Source organism: Vanellus vanellus, assembly GCF_965231255.1.
Source record: "Vanellus vanellus genome assembly, chromosome: 17".
NCBI lineage: Eukaryota > Metazoa > Chordata > Aves > Charadriiformes > Charadriidae > Vanellus > Vanellus vanellus.
In genome coordinates this window covers 5,181,532-5,201,794 of record NC_138922.1, presented here as the reverse complement: position 1 = coordinate 5,201,794, position 20,263 = coordinate 5,181,532, and the positions used below count along the sequence as shown (strand labels likewise).

Below are 20,263 nucleotides of genomic sequence, written 5' to 3'. Positions count from 1 at the left end.
ACTTAGTGCAGCTGATTGAAGAAATGCTGTGGAATTTTAGCCACGAGTGAATCTAGTTAGATCCCTTACCTGTTTATTTCCATATGCCTGTGTAATAAAGTTAGAAGTTATTTAACAAGGTCATTCTGTTTACAAATCTTCAACAAATAAACATGTTTATTTTGCTAAAATACCTAAATACTTTTTAGCATTAGAAGATGAAAAGCGATAGGAAGGTGGATTTTCTGTCAGTCATAGACTTGAGTGAGAAATGGTAAGTCTTCAAAGATCACCTTTTCCTAATAGAACTGAATCAAATATTTTTGTGATTGTGTTGTATGCAAGTTATGTAAATACAAGCAATTGTATTTAGAGATTTAATATAAGGGGTATTATACTCACTTTTTTCAAAGCTGTTTTGTGCTACAATTAAAAATGGAAGGGGTATAGAGAGGAATATGAATGGAATGTAACAGCAAGCTCTACTGTACCATGGATCCCTTGGTTTTGAGTTCTTATAGACAGCAGTTGAATTAGAGGATGGAGAAGGGGATGAAATCTATTCGGAAAGCAGGCTGCCAGTGGACTCTTAAAAGGAAATTGCTGCAGTTCTATAAGGTAATTTTTTTTATTCTTAAATATTGTATAGTTCTTCACTGCTCTTAGAATTCTCCTCTTTGATTGTGTTGTTGCATTATGTGTTCTAGGCATACCTTTGTTATTCTTTATCTCTTTCTCTCATAGTTTAAAGCTAATATGTCCTGCTTTTTCTTTTCATATATTTCTCCCTCTAGGCTCCCTCTGTACATTCTAAATTTGGTGAGAATGTTTGTACCTATGATCTCATTCTGTATTTCCTGGTTCTGTGTCATAATTTTGCTGACTCTACTTTTCTGTTTGGACAAGGAAAAAGGGTAGAAGAACCACTGAATTTTTCTTAAATATATAGTGTACATGTATTTGGATATTGTAAAAAAATTGTAATGTCCTCTCACGATGTTTCTAAGTCCTTTCTCATGATGGATCACAATACATGCGTGGCATGTGTACACTAAAGCATCTCAAGGCATTTATTTTTAATACTTCAAAAAACAGATCTCTATATCTTTTTTCCTTAATTAAAGATAATTTTTGAAATGAATTCCTTAGAGAATTAATTAGTGCGTTGGGATATGATTATGCATAATATTAATAACATCAGCTTCTGCCTAGGAGAGGAGTTAGGGTAAGGGAAACTTGGAAATCTGGTCTTAATGGTTAGGATTGTAGGAAAATTCAGGTTGAGACATCTCAAGAGGTCACTTAGTTCAATCTCCTGCTTAAAGCAGGATGAGCTATGAGGACAGGCCAGGTTACTTAGATCTTTGTTTGGTCTTGAAAACCTCCAAGGATGAAGGCTGCACAAACTCTGTGGGCTGCCTGTTTCATGGCGTGACTGTCCTCGTGAAAATACATCCATTTTGAACCTCTCCACAAGAACGTGTATTTCTCCTGAATTGCTTATACCCTACATTTCAGTGTGATTTTTTTTTTATTTTCGTTCTCATGGACTGCTGCGATCTGCAAAAACTGTCTGCAGTTATGAGTGTTGCACTCTAGTACTGTTTTTCTTCCTGCTTTTTGTCTTCGCTGTTGCTCCAAAATAGATCTGGTGATTTTAACTGATGCTGGACCATTCTAGCAGAAGTAAAAGTAGGTGGGAAGTGGTATATAATTAGCTTGTCTTGTAGGCAGTGTTTGTGAAAAATGATTTAAGGGGAAAATATATTTCTGGTAACTAAGCCACGTCAGAATCACAATTGCTTTATTATTTTTCTTTGCAAAATAATATTTAGTTATTTTCCAACGTATTTTTCAATGATATCTCCAAGAATTCACTGAAATCTCCCAAGGCATGGTTGATACTGTATACAGAGCTACGGCCTGTGCAAGTATACTCAAGATCAGATCTATAGGATTAAAGGAGCTCTGAATTGTTTGTCCTTGGATAGTTCTTTACTGAGAAACTATAACTGCTGTCAAAGGAAGAGAGGTTTTTATGATGGAAGGTCTTTTCTTGCTCTTGGCTTACACTGTTCTATATAGCTTCTTTGTTTCCTATGATTCTTTAGATACTGTTACTCCCAAAGGAGAAGTGAACAACCTTTTTCTCATTGGTGTGCATGGGGATATCTGTTCTCTGGACAGTCTTTGAAAACAAGTATATTACAAGCAGCTGTGAGCAAAACAATAAGAAAAGAGCTGGGAAACTAAACAGTTACAAACTCCACTATAAGGCTAACTCTGAAGATGGGTCTCAAACCAGGAGCCCAACAACACTCTCACGAATAGTCTTTTGTATTTCCTCCCCGTCTTCTCACGCCTCGCTGATGCAATTAATGTTTTCTTTTGTGAGCTGGCCATGGTGCTGAATGCTTCCTGGCAGGAGGTTTCATTGCCGTGGGTATTTTCAAGCACTCTTCCTTCGAGCCCATCTGGGATACTTTTGAGTGGTTTTACTTCCACTGTTGGAAATGATATCATTTACAGTTGCTTGACTGGAAACAACATGAACAAAAACGTTAGGAAACCAGGCCTTTCACCTGTGCATTACTAGTTAAATAGTGATTCAGCATGGAAGCAAACAGAAGGCTTTCTTATGTCTTGGCTACTATGTAAGTGATGCAATATATTTGGATTAACACAGTACTGTTTCTGGTTTAACCGAAAATAAAACAAAATGTCAGAATGCTGAAAGAAGTGTTACAGTCAGTAACTATTGGCATCTTCACTGGAAACTAGGTGAGAAGTCCATGGCACACTGGACTGCAAAAATTCTGGGTTCAGTAGTAATATTGTAGGTGAAGATCAATTCTCCTTGTTTTGGGGCTTTTTTTTTTTTGCCCTTAACAGGTAAATAGATCTTTCACTATGCAGAAATAAGTGCTCATTGTTGTTTATTTTGTTGCCAAAAGCCTTTATTCCTTTCCCAGGGTGTTCCGTTGCAACCCAGAGCAGTTGGAACACCAACTTTCAGCAGTTGGAGACCATTGTTCTAATAGTACGGTACTCTTTAGCGCTTCATATATCCTGAAATTTAAATTTTTTGGCATCTTCACTATCTATAAATCAGTCATATGAGTCATATTAACTAACTGCCTTAAACTTTCCAAGATCTACATCCATAATCAAGTTGCTTTGAGTGCATGTGCACTGGTTTACTGTGATTTAATGTACATGCTGAGCACTTATGCTTTAAGCTTTTTTTGGTCCAAGCATAGTTATTTGCCTTAGCAGCTGTGGCTCACTTCCTGAGCACAAATGCTCCATGACAGTGTATGGACAAACTACTTGAGACTCCTACAGTAAGCGCTGGCTCTACCTCTCCCCAGTGTTACTTTCTGTAGTTCTATTTTGTGAATAATCTGTTTTACAGTTGGTATATCAGTGATGCGATGGTTATAAAATATGGACTATGTAGGATTGCCAAGGCAGTCACTAGTTACTTTAGATATATAATGCAAATGTCCAACCAAGATATGTAACCTCAAGTGTGGCTTCTTGCTGTTTTGAATACTCTTTTGTATTTGAATCACTCTTTCTGATTCCAGGTCATGAGCTGCACTTTTCCAGCTTGAGCTCTTACTCTGTAAGCAATGCCCTGCTCAAACAAATCTGGATTGTAGCAAAGTTCCTCCTTAGCCAATTTGTCCCCTTGAGGTCTGCTATGTTCCAGCTGCTTTGTGTACCATAAGGAGCTATGTTCTGAGAAATGACTTGTTTTGAGAAGTAACTTGTACTACACTGATATTTTTCACTCTATGTAGGACTTTGTGAACGTAGTGAAAACCCTACCTAAGTGAAGCCAGTATTTGTCCAGTAATCATTTATTTCTTTGTCAAAATTGAATAGCTTATATAAATCAATGCAAACAAATAGTAGTGAAAAGAGAGATAAATGCATGAAAGCACAGCGCAACAGTGTTGGCAGAATCCAGAAATTCCCTGGGGAGATGGTAGGCATTGCTGCTCCAAGTGAGACCAAGAGCTGCAGCCTTTTCACGGATTGTAATGTGCTAGGAGTCAGTCATAGCCACCTAACCAAATATGTTATCTTTACACAGACATTATTAAAACAAATATTATAGGCTCTGGGTTATGATAACATGTTTTAAAGCTTATACTTGAGAGTGTCAGTGCACTTTGCAAGTATGAAGTGATTAAATTCAGCAGTACTTATTTCTGTGTTACAGATTGTGAAAGGAGATAAAAAGGGGAAATAATGTCCTAAAGATAGCAGTAAATCTGGAAAAGCATATAGAACAGTATCCCAAATTTCTTTATTACCAGCTTGATGTTTTTACTATGAATTTTCACTTGATAATGTCCAGCCCTGAGCATATTACTATCTCACTGACTTGAGGGCACTTTCAGGCAATAAAAATCTTTTGACCGTCTCTTAACAAGAGATCGAATTATGTCCCAAGATCGAAAAGCGTTCTAAAGATCTCAGTAATAACAACAGAACTCCAGTCCACACAAAGCAACTACAAGCAGAGTAAAAACCCACCAACTTTTCCACATATTTAAGGTGTCTGGCTTATGGTCAGCAGCGTGATTTAAGTGCATCCCTACTGACTGCAACTTTATTTTTTGCATCTTAAATAACCACAATACAACACATGTGCGCAATTTGTATTGTTGCATTTAAACTCCCTCTAGTGGATTGGTCTAAAAATTACCTCTTCTACCAATGCGCTCACAGAGCTTAAAAAAGAAAAACGGGTCCAAACTACAAATACCAGCAGCTCTCAGCACAGTTGAGAGAGGACCCAGGGCACACCGCTCAATTTTATACTAGCAAATATTTCTAAAGATTTTTAGTTTTCACGTATAGCTTTAAAATCCCATGGGAAACAAAGCATTTTGAAACATTATTTCTGGATTTGCTTTTTTATTTTTGGCTGCTATTTTTTTTTTTTTTTTTTTTATTTGGTGGGTGGCCCTTTCTACCTCATAGCAGAGTGACAGTAAAGAAGGACCCAAACCTTTAATCTTGTTTTGCACTGGATTTAGCAGAAAGCAGCTGCAGCAGCTTGGAAATTACCATGGAAAAAATCCTGAAAACAGAACTGAAAACTTCCGTTCTGAAGGCATTTGGAAGCTCGGGAGGAGGATACATTAGCCAAAGCCAAGGTTATGAAACAGACAGCGGACGAGTATTTGTTAAAATCAACCACAAACCTCAGGTTAATGCTAGCAGATATTTAACTACTAATATTATTGCATGTAGAGAGCTTTTTATTTTAAAAGCACCTGATTGTTAATAATTTAGAGTTCTGCATTTTCAGGCTGACTTTTAAGTATTTAAGTTTTCTTTTAAAAGCTGTAGTCTATGTTATATCAAGTGTTAATGCAGCAGGCTTGGTTAATACAAAATGAGGTGTAATGCAACGTGATAATCTTCAACAACAGGAATTGGCATTGCAATATGTAAAATGGAGGCTAAGCACAGTGCTGTTATTGTAGTACTTAGAGTTTGGAAAAACCTAAAGCGAAATTTGCATTCACTGCATTCTTTTTCACGTTTCAGATGGGAGGACAGAGTAGCTGGAGGGAGGAAACAGAGTGCCAGTGCTAAAACTTGTGTATTCTTTTTAAAGCTACAGAGGTTTCAGACTTCCCTATTGCATTTTGTATTTCTAGCAGTGAGATTCTTGCAATTTTTTGGGCCAAGCTCTTGACTTTTCTGTTACTAAATACATACTGAATTGCTTTTTGTAGTACCATAGTGTGCCAGAAATTTGCTTTATCAATACCAAAAACTTCCTAAAACTGCTGTGAACAGCATCTTTACTGCAAAAATGTAGAGTACAGGCTTAATATTTGTACTGTCATCTCCATCTGGTGGCCATTGACCTGCATGGAGAGGAAAACCAGTTTAAGGATTCAATCCTATATTTCATTTAGTAGTGGTCATCTGTGAATTTGAAGGAGGAAGTCTTGGGTATTATCCTCAGAGATACTGTTATGTCTGAGTAGTTTGGTATCTCCATAAGCATCTGGAAATCATGGTCAAATGTGATGTATCCTACTAACCTGGAATGAATTTGGGAAAAAAAAGAAGTTAGAATTAAGGTATTCAAGTTCCCCTGTGTGGACTGAAACCTTGCTGCACCTACATTCCTTTATCAAGATGAATTCACTCCTTGGAACTTTGTAAACAAAGCTATTTTTTTCGAAGTACTCATTGCAGATATCCATGGTTTAGCCCAAGGATATTCTTATTCCTTGACAGGCTAGAAAAATGTTTGAAGGGGAAATGGCAAGTTTGGAAGCTATTCAGAAAACCAATATTGTGAGAGTGCCTCAGCCTATTAAAATAATTGACCTACCTGGAGGAGGAGCAATGTTTGTTATGGAGTACCTAAAGATGAAGCACCTCAACAAGTATGTCTGTACATCTCTCTTTTTTTACTATGTTTTGGGGCATGTTTTCTTATTTCTATTCTCTCAGAGCTGGAGCTTATATCTGTCAAGATCTGTGTCTGTGTGTGTATGTGTATATATTAAAAATATCTATATATGTGTGTGTATACACTGCTTTCCCATACTTTGCTCTTCCCTGACCTTCTACCTGCAATAGAAATGGCATGCTATCGCTATACTAGAGCTTTGTATGCTAGTCCATGTGCTGAGATGCTACTACAGTGAATGTGATAATGGCTGAGTTTAGCCCAGCTTTCCCTCATGAGATTTTTCATTTGAGTTTCTTTTGCCTGCCTGTCAGTTTTCTTTAAACGTACAGGCTGCTTCTTTGAAACCTCTGATCCTCTAAGTATAATCTTCAAGTATGATTGAAAGCAGTCAACAAGTTCAAAGGCACTAGGGTGAGGAAGAACTAAATGGGTAGATAATAGGAAGTTCTGTGTTGTCTGTCAACCAAAATGAACATGGAATTAAGGAGTCACAGGCTTCTGAACATAGGCTTTCAGGAGTTATCTGCTTTGTTCCGGGCCTCTACAGGAACATAGTAATGCTTCTGGCTCTTCTATTAGTTGTTTGTCCAACCTATTATTTTTATTGGGACAGTAATGCCAACGCCACAGCCTCCTCAGTCCATTCCAATCCATCCCACTGTTTCTAGGAAAGATTTTCTAATGTCTAACTTCAGTCCTCCTAGTTGTAATTTTAAGCCTGTTATTTTCTAGCCATTCTGGGCATGGAGAAGAAATTAGGTTCCTTCCTTGCAGCTCCTGTTCAGATATATGTGCAATATTTTAACTGGTTTTTAGTTGTCTGTCTGTATTAAGCAACCTAAACTCAATCCTTGCTTATGGCTTCTTTCTAAACTTACCATTCTTATTGCTGTTCAACTGATCTCGAAGTATGAGGCCCCAAAATAGATACAGTGTTCTCTTCTCTGTTTATTAATGTAGAGCTGATAAGGAGGATTACTTAATCCTCCTGCACTCTCTGCTCCTGCTTTTACAACCTTGTGTTCTGTTTACCTTCCTTGCAAGAGCACTGACTTATGTTCATTTTAATAACTGTTACAACCTGTTTCTTCAGAGTTGTTGTCTAATCATTTGCTCCCTGTTATTTACTCGTGAAGTTGATTAAGGTTCTATATTTGACAAAAATATACTTGGTCATATTTGAGATTTTTTTTTTTTGTCGCTATAATATTCAGTTTTGTTTTGTTTTTTGATCCTACAGATACTCTTCAAAGCTTGGAGAGCAGATAGCAGATCTCCATCTTTATAACCAGAAACTTGGAGAGAAATTGAGAAAGGAGGGAAACACCATTGGTAGAGTATTGATATCATGTACTAAACCAAAAATTAAATAATTAATTTTGCTGTGGTACAGTATTGCATTATAATTTTAATGATAATTAAAGTCAATCCTGGGGACACTGTTTCATGAGATACGTCCCTTATGTCCCTATGCCACCCTTCTCAAATGTACATTATATCCACAGGAGCTAGAATTACTATTAGAATTTTAAAACATATCCTTTCAACCTTGACAAAACCAAATTTTTAATTATTTTTAATTCTTCATTTTGTATATACTTTGTTGTATAAAATTATGTGGATACTGAAATTTAGTAAGAAACAGTGCTAATATTTGATAGTTAAAGCTTTCAACATTTCATAAGTCAAACTGAAAATTTGGATGAGTTGTCTTTTTCAGTGCCAGTTAAACCTTTCAGCCTCATGTACTGTCAGTCTCTTAAAATGTTCTTTACCTTACAGGCATCCTCTTTTTAATTGTCTGAACCAACAGTGAGCAACTTATTCCAAAATATGGCCCCAGTTAGTAAAAACATAAATAGGTTCCCCTTTAAAGATGTTGGGGATTACATTTTTTAACTCAAATATGTAGCAAAATATACAACAGTTGCTGCTTCTTGCAGATGACTGTAATTCAGCACTGTAAGGTCATGATCCAGTTTGTTGACTTCAATGAAAACACCTTCCATCATTCTTTGGAAAGTGTATTAAGGCATGAGTAAATAAATAAAAAAAAAGAATCCATACAAAGAATTATTCTCCTTTTAGAGTTATTAGTATTCTAATTTTAGCTAGTTTGTACCTGTGTCTTTCCCATGACTTCAGGGATGGACTGAGTTCGACTCTTGGTGGACATATTACAATGTCAGGTCACAAATAATCCGTGAATCAAAAATAAGCCATGTTTAATGAAAACATGCTCATGTGTTGGAATAGTCGAAACTGAATCTGTGATGTGGACTCTGTTCCTGAATGTCTAACTCATTTATCCAAAGAAAAGTGACTAAATGTGACTAATTGTGCATCCATTTCCATTCAGTATCAAGTTTAATTGGGTTCTTTCCATCTTTAGAGAGGGTTGTGACCATGAAATAAGTGTAGCTTATTGCTTAAAATTATTTTGTATGCCTATTCTCTGAAATTTAGTTCTGTGTTTGCAACTTCGCTATGTAAGGATCTCAAAACTCCCAATTATTTTGTTTCTTAGGTAAAGGAGCAGGTCGCTCTGAGTCTCAGTATGTGGATAAATTTGGATTCCATACAGCCACTTGCTGTGGTTATATACCACAGGTATGCTCCATGTCTGTGAAAACTAACATGTACTCATATAACTCATAAAGCTTGTTTTGTTTGCCTTCAGCTTTATGACCATGATTTTGCTTTCACATTCTGACCTGACAGTGAAGGGAATATGATGTGTGTGGCTTGCTACAATGCACGTAGCGGGCAGACACAGTGGATTGAATAAGAATTTGAAATTATTTAGGGCAACTAAGATGATTAAGGGCTTGGAGCATCTGCCTTATGAGGAAAGGCTGAGAGAGCCGGGACTCATTAGCCTGGAGAAGAGAAGGCTGAGGGGAGACCTTATTATGGCGTACAAGTATCTAAAGGGTGGGTTGAAGGAGGACGGAGCCAGGCTCTTTTCAGTGGTTCCCAGTGACAGGACGAGGAGTAATGGGCACAAGTTAGAACACAGGAAGTTCTGTTCAAATACACGGAAAAACTTCTTTACGGTGAGGGTGACAGAGCACTGGCACAGGCTGCCCAGGGAGGTTGTGGAGTCCCCTTCTCTGCATCCAGGGGAGTCTTGAAAATCTCCAGTCCTGAGCAATGTGCTCTGGGCAATCCTGCTTTAGCAGGGGAGTTGGGCTAGATGATCTCTAGAGGTCCCTTCCAACTCTGAAAAAATTCTGTGATTCTATGTGGTGTTTCTTTAGCTTGGTAATACTTAATAAAATAAGTATCCCTTCACATACCATGTCTTGGTTTTGTTTTTTGTTTTTTGTTTTTTTCCAAACCCCTACTATGTGGATATCAAATGGGAAAATCCAGTGCTTTTAGAAGGTCTCATCATGTAACACATCACATAAGACATTGGAAAGGGCTCTCGGATAAATGAGTCATTTGTTGGCTCTGCACATGGTAGAATTTTATTCTACAATTTAACTGAATGAACTTTCGATATCTCAAACCCTTTGCTAAATACAACTTTTCACCAGATTAGAAATGCATTACCCAATAAAAATGAGTGGGTTTGCATTTCCAGAAAGACTTTCGAATAGAATGTGGAACAACTGAAATGATCTCGCCAGAAACTCTCCATCTAAAATACATTAAGAAAACTTGAATGAATGAAAATAGCCAGAACCTCAACATATATCTCATGTTAAAGACAGCCCCACCTAAGCATGGAAGAGAGCATCACTCCAAAAGAGCAATCAACAAAATGTCTAATAACATTGTGCGTGAGTCATACTAACATTGCCTAGGTCATTGTGTCAGCATTGAACACTTTAACTTGCTATCTGTGTATTATTAGTATATGTTAGACTGTATATGTTAGAATTGTTTATTACAAACCTATATATTGTATTTTCTAGGTGAATGAATGGCAGAGTGATTGGCCTTCCTTCTTTATTCGTCACCGACTCCAAGCTCAATTGGATTTGATTGAAAAAGATTATGGAGACAGAGAAGCCAGAGAACTTTGGTCCCAGCTAAAAGTATGAACCATGCCTTAAATCTGTTTTTTAGGATGTTAGAAAATTTGTATCAGTGGACTTTTAAGGGTGTTTTAAGAGAGATTTATATAGCTTTTAATGATCAGTTTAGCTTCACAGCTGGTCCAACAACATTGTCAGCTGAAAAGAATTCATGGTTCAGTTTTTTTGTAGTGAAAATAAACCTGTAATTCAGCACTGGCATTTGTTTCTTAGAATACAGCTAATAATAAGATGCTAAATCCTATCTAAGAACTTGGTGTTGCAAAGTAGGTAAGATTCTGCTGCCCAGGCAGATTTTTATTTTTTTAGTTGGTCCAGGCTCCCAGCTGAGACTGTGGTTCAGGTCACACTCCATGCAGCACTTAGGAAACAGCCAGGAATGCATCCCTCTGCAAGCTCTACATCACAAATTTGTTCCTTAATTCTGGTTAATTGGTACAGATGTTTACTGCTGCCCTTTTTGCCACTGAAACCTTTTAATTTAAATTAAATTTACTTTCTATTTCTTGTGACAGCCAATACTATCCATGTCTAGAAATAATACATAAATACTAGATGTTGATATGAGACTGTGAATTAAATGATTTGTTAAGGTCTGTCAAGAACAATCAAGAACATTTATTACTGGCTTACAGTTTAGGTTTATTTTTGTAACCATCAACTTCAAAAGCACTCCATAAGGACTGAAAACAGGCAGTATTTGACCAGCTTAGTCTCTTATATACTACAGCACTTTATTTTATTTACTATTTTCTTCAGAAGTCTTTAATTGTTACATTTGTTCATGTTTTTTCAGCTAAAGATTCCTGAAATGTTCTGTGACGTAGAAGTCGTTCCTGCTCTCCTGCATGGGGACCTGTGGGCAGGAAATGTGGCTGAGGATGACTCTGGGCCAATTATCTTTGACCCTGCTTCCTTCTATGGCCATTCAGAATTTGAACTGGCCATTGCTGGAATGTTTGGTGGTTTTAGCAGCTGTTTTTTCTCTGCCTATCACAGTAAAATACCCAAAGCTCCAGGATTTGAGAAACGAAACAAATTGTATCAACTCTTTAATTACATAAATCACTGGAACCATTTTGGGACGGGGTACAGGGGATCTACCCTAAATGTAATGAGAAAACTTTTAAAGTGACCAGATAGGGTTGAGAAATTCTGACATAGTCCCTTAGTAATTAACAGCCCTTGCTTGTCAGGAGTAACACAAACTAGGAATTAATGTTGATGATAAGACACCTGACATATAAAAAAAGCGTAGTACACTTCTGAACCTCACTAAAAGTGAAGAGTGATCGTGTAATCTTTAACTTGTACACTAGTTTACTAGCGCAGATTCATACCCTGCTGAAGGAAAAGGCTGCCTTGTTTGTGAAGACTCCACTAGGTCGGAAAAGCAGAATGACAGCCTAACCTTGCTCTCAGAGTCATTTCTCAGTTGCTGCCTTTCCACAGTTGTTTGCGTCTCGCCACTTCTGCTGCTGCTCTATCAGCAGTTCATTATTGAGAGCTACTGTTGTGGGATTGTGGTGCTAGAAGTAATAACTAGTTCCTTATGTCTCCCCTTTTTTTGTTCTGTTTTAGTTTTCTGTCTCTGTTTTCATCCCTTCTCCCGTTTATATTTCTGTCATCTTTCCTTTCCCATGTTAAGTGTCCTGATCCAAAATTTAAATCCGATTCTATGAATCTGAAAATGAAAATACTCTCTTTTTGATTTAAAGAGTGGACAAGGCCCTTTAGACTGCACTTGGCAAGCATATATGTAATTAATAAAATTTATAATATTTATTTTAATTTAATGTAATTTACTTACATGCTTTTGTTTTTCTCTTGCTATGAGAAATTAAATTACAGTGGTATTTTGTAAAAAGTAATTAACTATATGGTCAGAAAGTGGGTTGTTACCACACAAGTTTGATAATAACATATCATAGTTTTAGTATGATGTTTTAGTGTGTTATACTATGACAGTGACATATTTAAATAACTTTGTAAAAAGATAGCAAAAAATGGGAGGGAGGCTTACTGTTTTGATGACAAGAAAGCATCTGTTGCCACTGTGTCGGTTGGTGCTTGATGTATTTTCAATTTTATGAAATAATGTACAGTAGGCAAAGCTAGTCTGTTCTGCCACTGCTGGATGACTGAAGGAACATTGTCAAATTGGATGGCTTTATAATGTTTTTTTATATTCCTTACTACTTTATTTTTACAGAAAACATAGGCAATGAGAACCTGGGGAGAGAACTGTGCAACAAAGATATTGGCATGCAATGTGAGCTACAGTACGTTAACAAATCCGTGTTTTTTTTAATGGAAGAAAGTGGTGAAGGAAGTAGATTTAAGTGCAGTCCAGTAAACGCTTATGTGAGTCAGAAAATTTGAGTAAGAATGACTGAACTTTGGTATTTAGTCTTCAGATGGTTGTCATGACTAATGCCTAAAATATTATATGAAAAAATACTCAAATATATTTAGCCTTTTTTTCAGCTTTAAATGGATGTGCTATAAAGATTTAATAAACTTTAAAGATAGATGTTGTAATTTATGCTATTTAAAAATATGCATTTCATTCTCTGTAAGTATAATACAAATAGGTACAAATTTTTACTTCCTTTGAATTTGGGCTGCAATTAGGGGAGGTTGTTAATGGTGTGGTTATAACAATACAATTATAACAATGGAAAAGTGGAATAATAGAGTTAGAATACAGCTGAAATCGTAGCTGATGTCTGTTTTCTCAGACCTGGATCTTCTAGCTAAGTGCATGCTTACTAGTATTTACTAATGTCAACAAAAATACATGTATTGCATTGGAAAGTACACGTGAACTTAAGACTTCTCCTTCTCGAATAAAATACTTGCCTTGCAGAAACTAGGTGTTTGGTGTACCTGCATTTTGTGATTATGGTTTGCGTTAACGAATGTGGGATACATAAGATGTATGGGTGTGGATAGAGCTGCTGGATACGGGGAAGAAGTTACCTGTCCTAATTGTCATGACCAGACTTAACTGTCTCCCTCAATTTCCTTTATAATTGAGGGAGAGAATCAAGCACCCCTGAAGGTGGCTCACCTCACCCCGAGCACCCATTTTAATTCGTCAGCTGGTCTGATCCTTCAAGTTTATTTTCTGTTAAGTAAAAGGATAACCTGGGGTGACTTAGGCCATGTCTACTTTAGACTCTGCCTTTAGATTTATTGTTGGTGGTGTGTCATGAGAGAAGGGGAAAAGTACTGCTGTTATCTGGTAAACACTCAGTACCTCCAGGAAAAGCGTGTGGGAAAAGAGGAGTGGATGGAGATGCGGTATGGCTTGGGCTGGAACGTGACAACTGCCTGCCTGAGAAAGCTAACGGGAAAGAAGATAGGAACTGCTGTGAGGGGGCAGCCGTTTATAAACGTTGCTTCCCTTCCCTTTTTTTTTTTTTTTTCCTCAGTTGTAGCTTTCAGCGTTCGAACTTTTTTTCCACAATTTTATATCATTTCTGAGCTGACAATTAAGCATATAATTGCGTGTTTTGTCGTAGGCAGGGTAAGAAATGAAGAAAGTCTCGGATAACTGCGTAACGCAGTAGCCCTCCCCTTCAGCCGCCCTGCCGCCCCCTCAGCCGCCCGCCCGCCCCGCGACAGAGGGGCGGGGCCGCGCGCGGTAGCGCGGCCGTCTCCTCAGCCTTTCGTCCCGCGCGGCGCCCCGTAGGAGGAAGGCTGCGCCCGGCAGCGCGCGCGGGGCGGCTGTGGAGAGCGCGGCGGCGGTTGCCAGGGTGCTGTGCGCGGCAGCTCCCGGCGCGGTGCGGGCCTCCCTCGGCGTCCCCGCTGCTGTCGCTGGCCACCTCCGAGAGACACTCGCTGTGCGGGACGGCTGGGGAGACAGGGTAGGGCTGGGCTGGGCTGGGCCGGGCCTCCGCTCCGCGGCGCCTGCCGGGGAGGGGCGCGGTGGGCCGCATGGCGGCGGGTCGGGCCGTGTGTGAGGAGAGGCGGTGTCGCCTGAGGGAGGGGTCGGTCCCGCATCGCCCAGCGGGGAGGGGATAACGTGACTGACCGGCTGTTGTTGTGCCCAGCTGTGACAGGAACCGCTGACGGCCGGCATCGGGCATGGCTTTGGGCGAGATGGACGGAGCGGGGTCGGAGCCAGAGGAAGGGAAGAATCAAGAGCTGGGTGTCATCACCACGAGAAACATCCTGGAGAGTTTCACAGAGAGTCAGGAAGTCCGGGGGCTTATCGGTAACCTGAAGGGAGTCTTTGGGGACCTGGTGACTCGAGAAATGACAATGGAAAAATTCATAGGTAAGGACATCTTCCACAGGGAGCGTGTTCTTATATTGCTTGAAAGAATTTATTACCAAAAAAGGACTAAATCGCTGATTTTGGATTAGTGATAATGCTGGAATTTTATCAACAGGTAGTTTAGATTTATTTTTTTTACTCATTTTGCTTTCCTGATATATATTTCACTATTATGTGGCATTTAACTACTGTGACTAAAACCCCCAGGTCTGGGATTTAAGAAATCTGAATTCTGACTCCTGTTTAGTCTACAGTTTCCTGTTCAAATGCAGACAATGATTTAGTTAAAGTTTCTATGTCTTAAATAAAGCCATTTTTATACCTAATTACTTGTTAAAAATGCATATATTTTGAGTTTTAAAGTGGTAATTTCATATTTTTACTTTTCTTTTTAATAGGAAATATGAAGGGCAGCTGACTCCACACAGATCATGTAATTGTTGCTGAGTGGAGGCACCTGGGATGTGACTTGGTAGCTGAGCTTTTTGTGCCCTATAATGAAAGCTCTTCTGCTTCTAGACCTCAGCTGAATTTAGAAGTGATGTTATTATGTGCATGTAGCAGTGTCCTAGGCAATTAGCCTGTTATAATGCACATCTGTGTATTGGAGCCAATATTCTGACCAGATAATTTGCAAAACTTAATTCAAAGTTTCATGTATTTACAAATCAAATGAAGTTCACTAGCATTTTTTGGGTACTTCTGCAATAACGATGGAATTGCAAAAACTTACTGTCAAAATGTTGATCCAGTGTCTGCGTTTTTGACAGAAAGAAATTAGGTAGGCAAACAATAAAGCAGAAATCCCCAAATTTGGAAATCTGACCCTGCAGAAGTTACTCAGCAGAATTATACTCGATTGACTTAACTGACTGTTGCATCTGAAGAGGTTAACGATGAATATGTAACTGTTCAGAAAGAAGCAGCCAGAACACTCATATTTGCATTGATTGTTCAGTATCACAGGTGAAATGGTAGACTTTGATGGGATAGAAAAGCCATTAATGACAAAAATCTCAGTGTCTGAAAGGCCATCATCTCCTCCAAACAATCATCTTGTTATGCCTCTCTGTCTTTTATATCATATGTACTGTCTCTGTGTATTTAAATTGTATTTATGAACTTTCTGCACACATATCATTGCCCAGTAAATTCAGTGTTAATATACTTAAAACTGACAGGTACTGTACATGTTGTTCAATATTTGGTTATAATATTTAGTGTCATAAGGTATTATTTGATCCTTCTTGGGCAGAATGTCCCAAATATGGGACCAAAAATGGGTGGGTTATAATGTTGAAGCTTAGGGAATACCTTTAATCTGTATGCATATAACACAGTAATGATCAGTTACAGAAGATTTTAATACAGGTCTCCAAAGCATTCGCAGAAACATGTGATGCTCGTTTCCTTGTGAACTGTTAGAAACAGAAGTTTGGAAGATAGTTTAGTCTGCAGCTATAATTTTGTAGGAAAATTTAGGAAGATCTTTCTTTTATGAAACAATAGCATTAGAAGAACATTTTTTTTTCAATTAATTCTCTTCAGCATTTAGATTTAGGGTTTTATTTTAGATTGCCAGACTGTGATCTGGGAAGACAATTTGGCAAGATAAGGAATTTGCCATTAAATTCCACTCTACTTGAGAGCTATTGCTTAGAGTGTTGATGGAATTTCTTGTATTCAGTAATTTTATTATTTGTACACAGCTTAAGGTATCATTAATTACAATGGGAAGTTATTGATGATTAGGAGCTTAGGCTTCCCTCTTGATAGGAGAGGCAGCACTATGGTATCCTAACGGAATTGCACAAGCTATTGCAAGGATACTGTTGGACTGGCTGGTGTCTTGAAAGTGGTTATGCAATGTCATCCGCTGGTCAACTACAGCACTGTTGAAGTTGAGTTATGTCTTAAATCTAAGTGTTAATGTGACAAATGGAGAAAAGGGATAGAGAGAGAAACAAATGCAGGAAAAGGAGAGGTTAAGAAGGTATTTTAGTTTTCTAATTAAAAAGCTATTTTCTGACCAAATATCTAAAACAACCCAGGCAATTTTCAGTGCAGTACTGGATCACTTGGTGACCTCTTCTGAAATCCAGCTTTCATTTCTATAGCTGCTTTTCATTGATTCTAGGTTTAAATTAAAATTCTTCAGTTTCTAAAAACTGTGGCAAGTTGTTCTTAGTTTGTTTCGATATTCAATTTCAATTTGTCTTTCCTCAAGTCAGTTGCCAAAAGGAAGATAACGTATTACTAGCAGCAAGATAAAGTAAGTAATGTGGAAAGTTTTGAGGAGCACGGATAGTAATAGCTACAGTTTGCATTTGTCCAGTTTAAAATGTGTCCAATGATTCTTTGTTCTTAGCTGAATAATTTCCTGTGTTCTATTTCAAAATAAAAAACAAGCTCTGAGAATTGTGAAGAGCACCTTCACTTGCAAAATAGTGCTATGTTGGTTTTTCTTCTGCTATAGTAAGGTAGCTCAAAGCAGAGATAAGAATTTTGCAATGCCTATACTCTGTTTCAGTACACGTTTTCAGTGGTGGAACAATATCTTTAAATATGTTCTGGGCGTGGGAAGGAAGATAGCCTTGTGGTGAAACCCAGGGTGACCAGGGAGAATTTCCCCATGGCTGTATTAGCCTCAGGATTGGAAAAGTGTCATGCTACTACAGTTCTTGATGTTGAGGTATCTTTGTGTGTGTGTTTTTAAAGACAATCAGTAATTTGACATGTTAACAAATAGAACAGTGTGAAAAGTAAGTGGGATTCCATATGTTAATGAAGAAGATGTGACAGCAAGGCAGAAAGGTGTAAGGCAGCATTCTGGTTGCTGTGTGGGTAGGAGTGCAGTGTACAGCTGGTACACCTTGGGCAGCTAGAGCCTGTAGTGGTTTAATATTCTCTGTTTGCAGAGTTCCATCAGAAATAGGGTGTTGGTAAGTTGCGCTTGGGAGAGGAGAGCTACAAATAGCTCTGCAGTGAAGGACAGCAATAAACTGAGTAATTGCTTGTTTCATCTAGCTGTGAGGTTTGTCCATAGTAATTTGAGACTCCTGGAAGGGAGTTTATTATTCAATGTAGGTAAATGATTGCACTTTGGAAGTGGACAGACTGTATTTTTACAGTTATGTAGTTTTCTTACTTTTTGACCTCGCTTACAGGTGGTGGCAGCACTTAGCTGAAATCTTAAACTGAAGCTGTCTAGAATAAGGGGTGTATATCATAATTAATGCCTGGAAGAGCCTTTACTTTTAATAGCTTATTACAGATATCTTTTCCTTTTCAGGTATAATGGACAAATACCAGGAGCAACCTCACTTGTTGGATCACCACTTGGGTAGGCATGTCATCTTTAAAACTTTTTTGTGCATATACTTGAAAATCTGTTAAACTAAAAGTTCCGTATTTGCACTACAAGATTGCTGTGGTTGATATTACTTATATAACATGACTACTGTCTCCCTTTTCATTATTAGAAGTATGAGAAACTGTAAGCTAACTGCATGTAGTCTCACTTTTTTTTTTTCTTTCATTTCATTAGAGTGGATGATGAATTCATTGTTGGATATAGCAAGGGACAATGGATCTCCTCCCTCACTAGTTCACCTGGCTTTTAAATTTCTTTACATCATTACAAAGGTAAAAAATCCCAAAGTTAACATTCTGTAACAGAAATGTGTAAGTTTCCAATACTTTATTTGTTATTTAAATAACTTTTAAAAAATCTACATTTAAAAAAATAGTAAAATAAATAATTGCCTGAGTAACACAATGAGATTTTTTAAACTGTACTGTGAAAAGTTAGTTCTCTTTTTTTATTATTTTCATGATAGCTCATGTTATTTAATGGTCCAGAGAAGCAAAAATCAGGGTCTGAATGCAAAAAAAAATTGCAGATATTGAGATACAGCGTGATAAAAAAAGAGTCATAATGTTGAAAAGAAAAGTATGATGAAGAATTAGATGGATTGTGGAATATCCATGTGAGCATAAGAAAACATTTTTTGACTGTGGGGGTTCAACACTGGAATAGATTGCTCAAAGGGGCTGTGGAGCCTCCCATCTCTGAATACCCTACTGGACACGGTCCTGGGCAGCCTGCTGTAGGTGACCGTGCTTTGACAGGAGAGCTGGACCCGACAATCTCCAGAGGTCCCTTTTTTAAAGTTAAAGAAAGATCATTCCATTATCAGCGGCACAGAGTCTAGTTGGAGGCCTGTAACCAGTGGTGTCCCCCAGGGGTCAATACTCGGTCCTATTTTGTTTAATATATTCATTAATGACCTGGATGAGGGGACAGAGTGTATCCTCAGCAAGTTTGCTGATGATACCAAACTGGGTGGGGTGGCTGACACCCCAGAGGGCTGTGCTGCCATCCAGCGTGACCTGGACAGGCTGGAGAGCTGGGCAGAGAAGAACCTAATGAGGTTCAACAAAACCAAGTGCAAGGTCCTGCACCTGGGGAGGAAGAATGCTAGGCACCAGTACAGGTTAGGGGCTTACCTGCTGGGAGATAGCTTGGAGGAGAAGGATCTGGGGGTTGTGGTAGACAGTAAATTATCCATGGCCCAGCAATGTGCCCTTGTCGCCAAAAAGGCCAATGGAATCCTGGGCTGCATAGGGAAGAGTGTGGCCAGTAGGTCGAGGGAGGTCATTCTCCCCCTCTACTCGGCACTGGTGAGGCCACAACTGGAATACTGTGTCCAGTTTTGGGCTCCCCAGTTCAAGAGGGACAGGGAACTGCTGGAGCGAGTCCAGCGAAGGGCAACTAAGATGATTAAGGGCTTGGAGCACCTCCCTTATGAGGAAAGGCTGAGAGAGCTGGGACTCTTTAGCCTGGAGAAGAGAAGGCTGAGGGGAGACCTGATTATGGCATACAAGTATCTAAAGGGTGGGTTGAAGAAGGATGGAGCCAGGCTCTTTTCATTGGTTCCAAGTGACAGGACGAGGGGCAATGGGCACAAGTTAGAACACAGGAAGTTCCGTTCAAATACACGGAAACAGTTCTTTACGGTTCGGGTGACAGAGCACTGGAACAGGCTGCCCAGGGAGGTTGTGGAGTCCCCTTCCCTGGAGATTTTCAAGACCCGCCTGGATGCAGTCCTGAGAAATGTGCTCTAGGCAATCCTGCTTTAGCAGGAGAGTTGGACTAGATGATCTCTAGAGGTCCCTTCCAACTCTGATAATTCTGTGATTCTGTGATTAGTTCTTAATAAGTTTGTAAAAGTGCAAAAATCTCAAGGTATTTAAGACTTTAATTCGTATCTTTACTGTTCTTACGATAAGAGAATCATATACAAGCAGCTCCTGAAAGGGTCTTTTCTTTTTCCTCAGTACTTGATGGTGCCAGATGGCATACTAAATTTTGAAACTTTCTGCTATAGGTGAGAGGGTACAAACTTTTCCTCCCGCTGTTTCCTCATGAAGTAGGTGATCTACAACCTGTGTTGGATATGCTTGTAGACCAGAATCCAAAAGACTCTGAGGTGA

General features: G+C 38.7%; 2 protein-coding genes across 2 annotated transcripts in view; both read left to right on the top strand.

Annotated features, from left to right (window-relative positions):
• Positions 1-107: 107 nt before the first annotated feature.
• LOC309679007 (fructosamine-3-kinase-like) lies at positions 108-13,357 on the top strand. The gene is made up of 7 exons (XM_082492229.1): positions 108-597; positions 5,034-5,206; positions 6,256-6,407; positions 7,677-7,768; positions 8,964-9,046; positions 10,360-10,482; positions 11,279-13,357. The coding sequence occupies exons 2-7, from the start codon at positions 5,066-5,068 to the stop codon at positions 11,615-11,617; spliced, it is 930 nt and encodes a 309-aa protein (XP_082348355.1). The 5' UTR covers positions 108-597; positions 5,034-5,065; the 3' UTR covers positions 11,618-13,357.
• Positions 13,358-14,221: 864 nt separating this feature from the next.
• TBCD (tubulin folding cofactor D) overlaps positions 14,222-20,263 on the top strand; it is a 134,236-nt gene continuing 128,194 nt past the window's right edge. Inside the window, exons 1-5 of the mRNA XM_082492341.1 lie at positions 14,222-14,354; positions 14,541-14,767; positions 18,060-18,110; positions 18,315-18,412; positions 20,158-20,259. Coding sequence (XP_082348467.1) covers positions 14,575-14,767; positions 18,060-18,110; positions 18,315-18,412; positions 20,158-20,259 — 444 coding nt within the window. The 5' untranslated portion in view covers positions 14,222-14,354; positions 14,541-14,574. The remainder of the gene's footprint in view (positions 14,355-14,540; positions 14,768-18,059; positions 18,111-18,314; positions 18,413-20,157; positions 20,260-20,263) is intronic.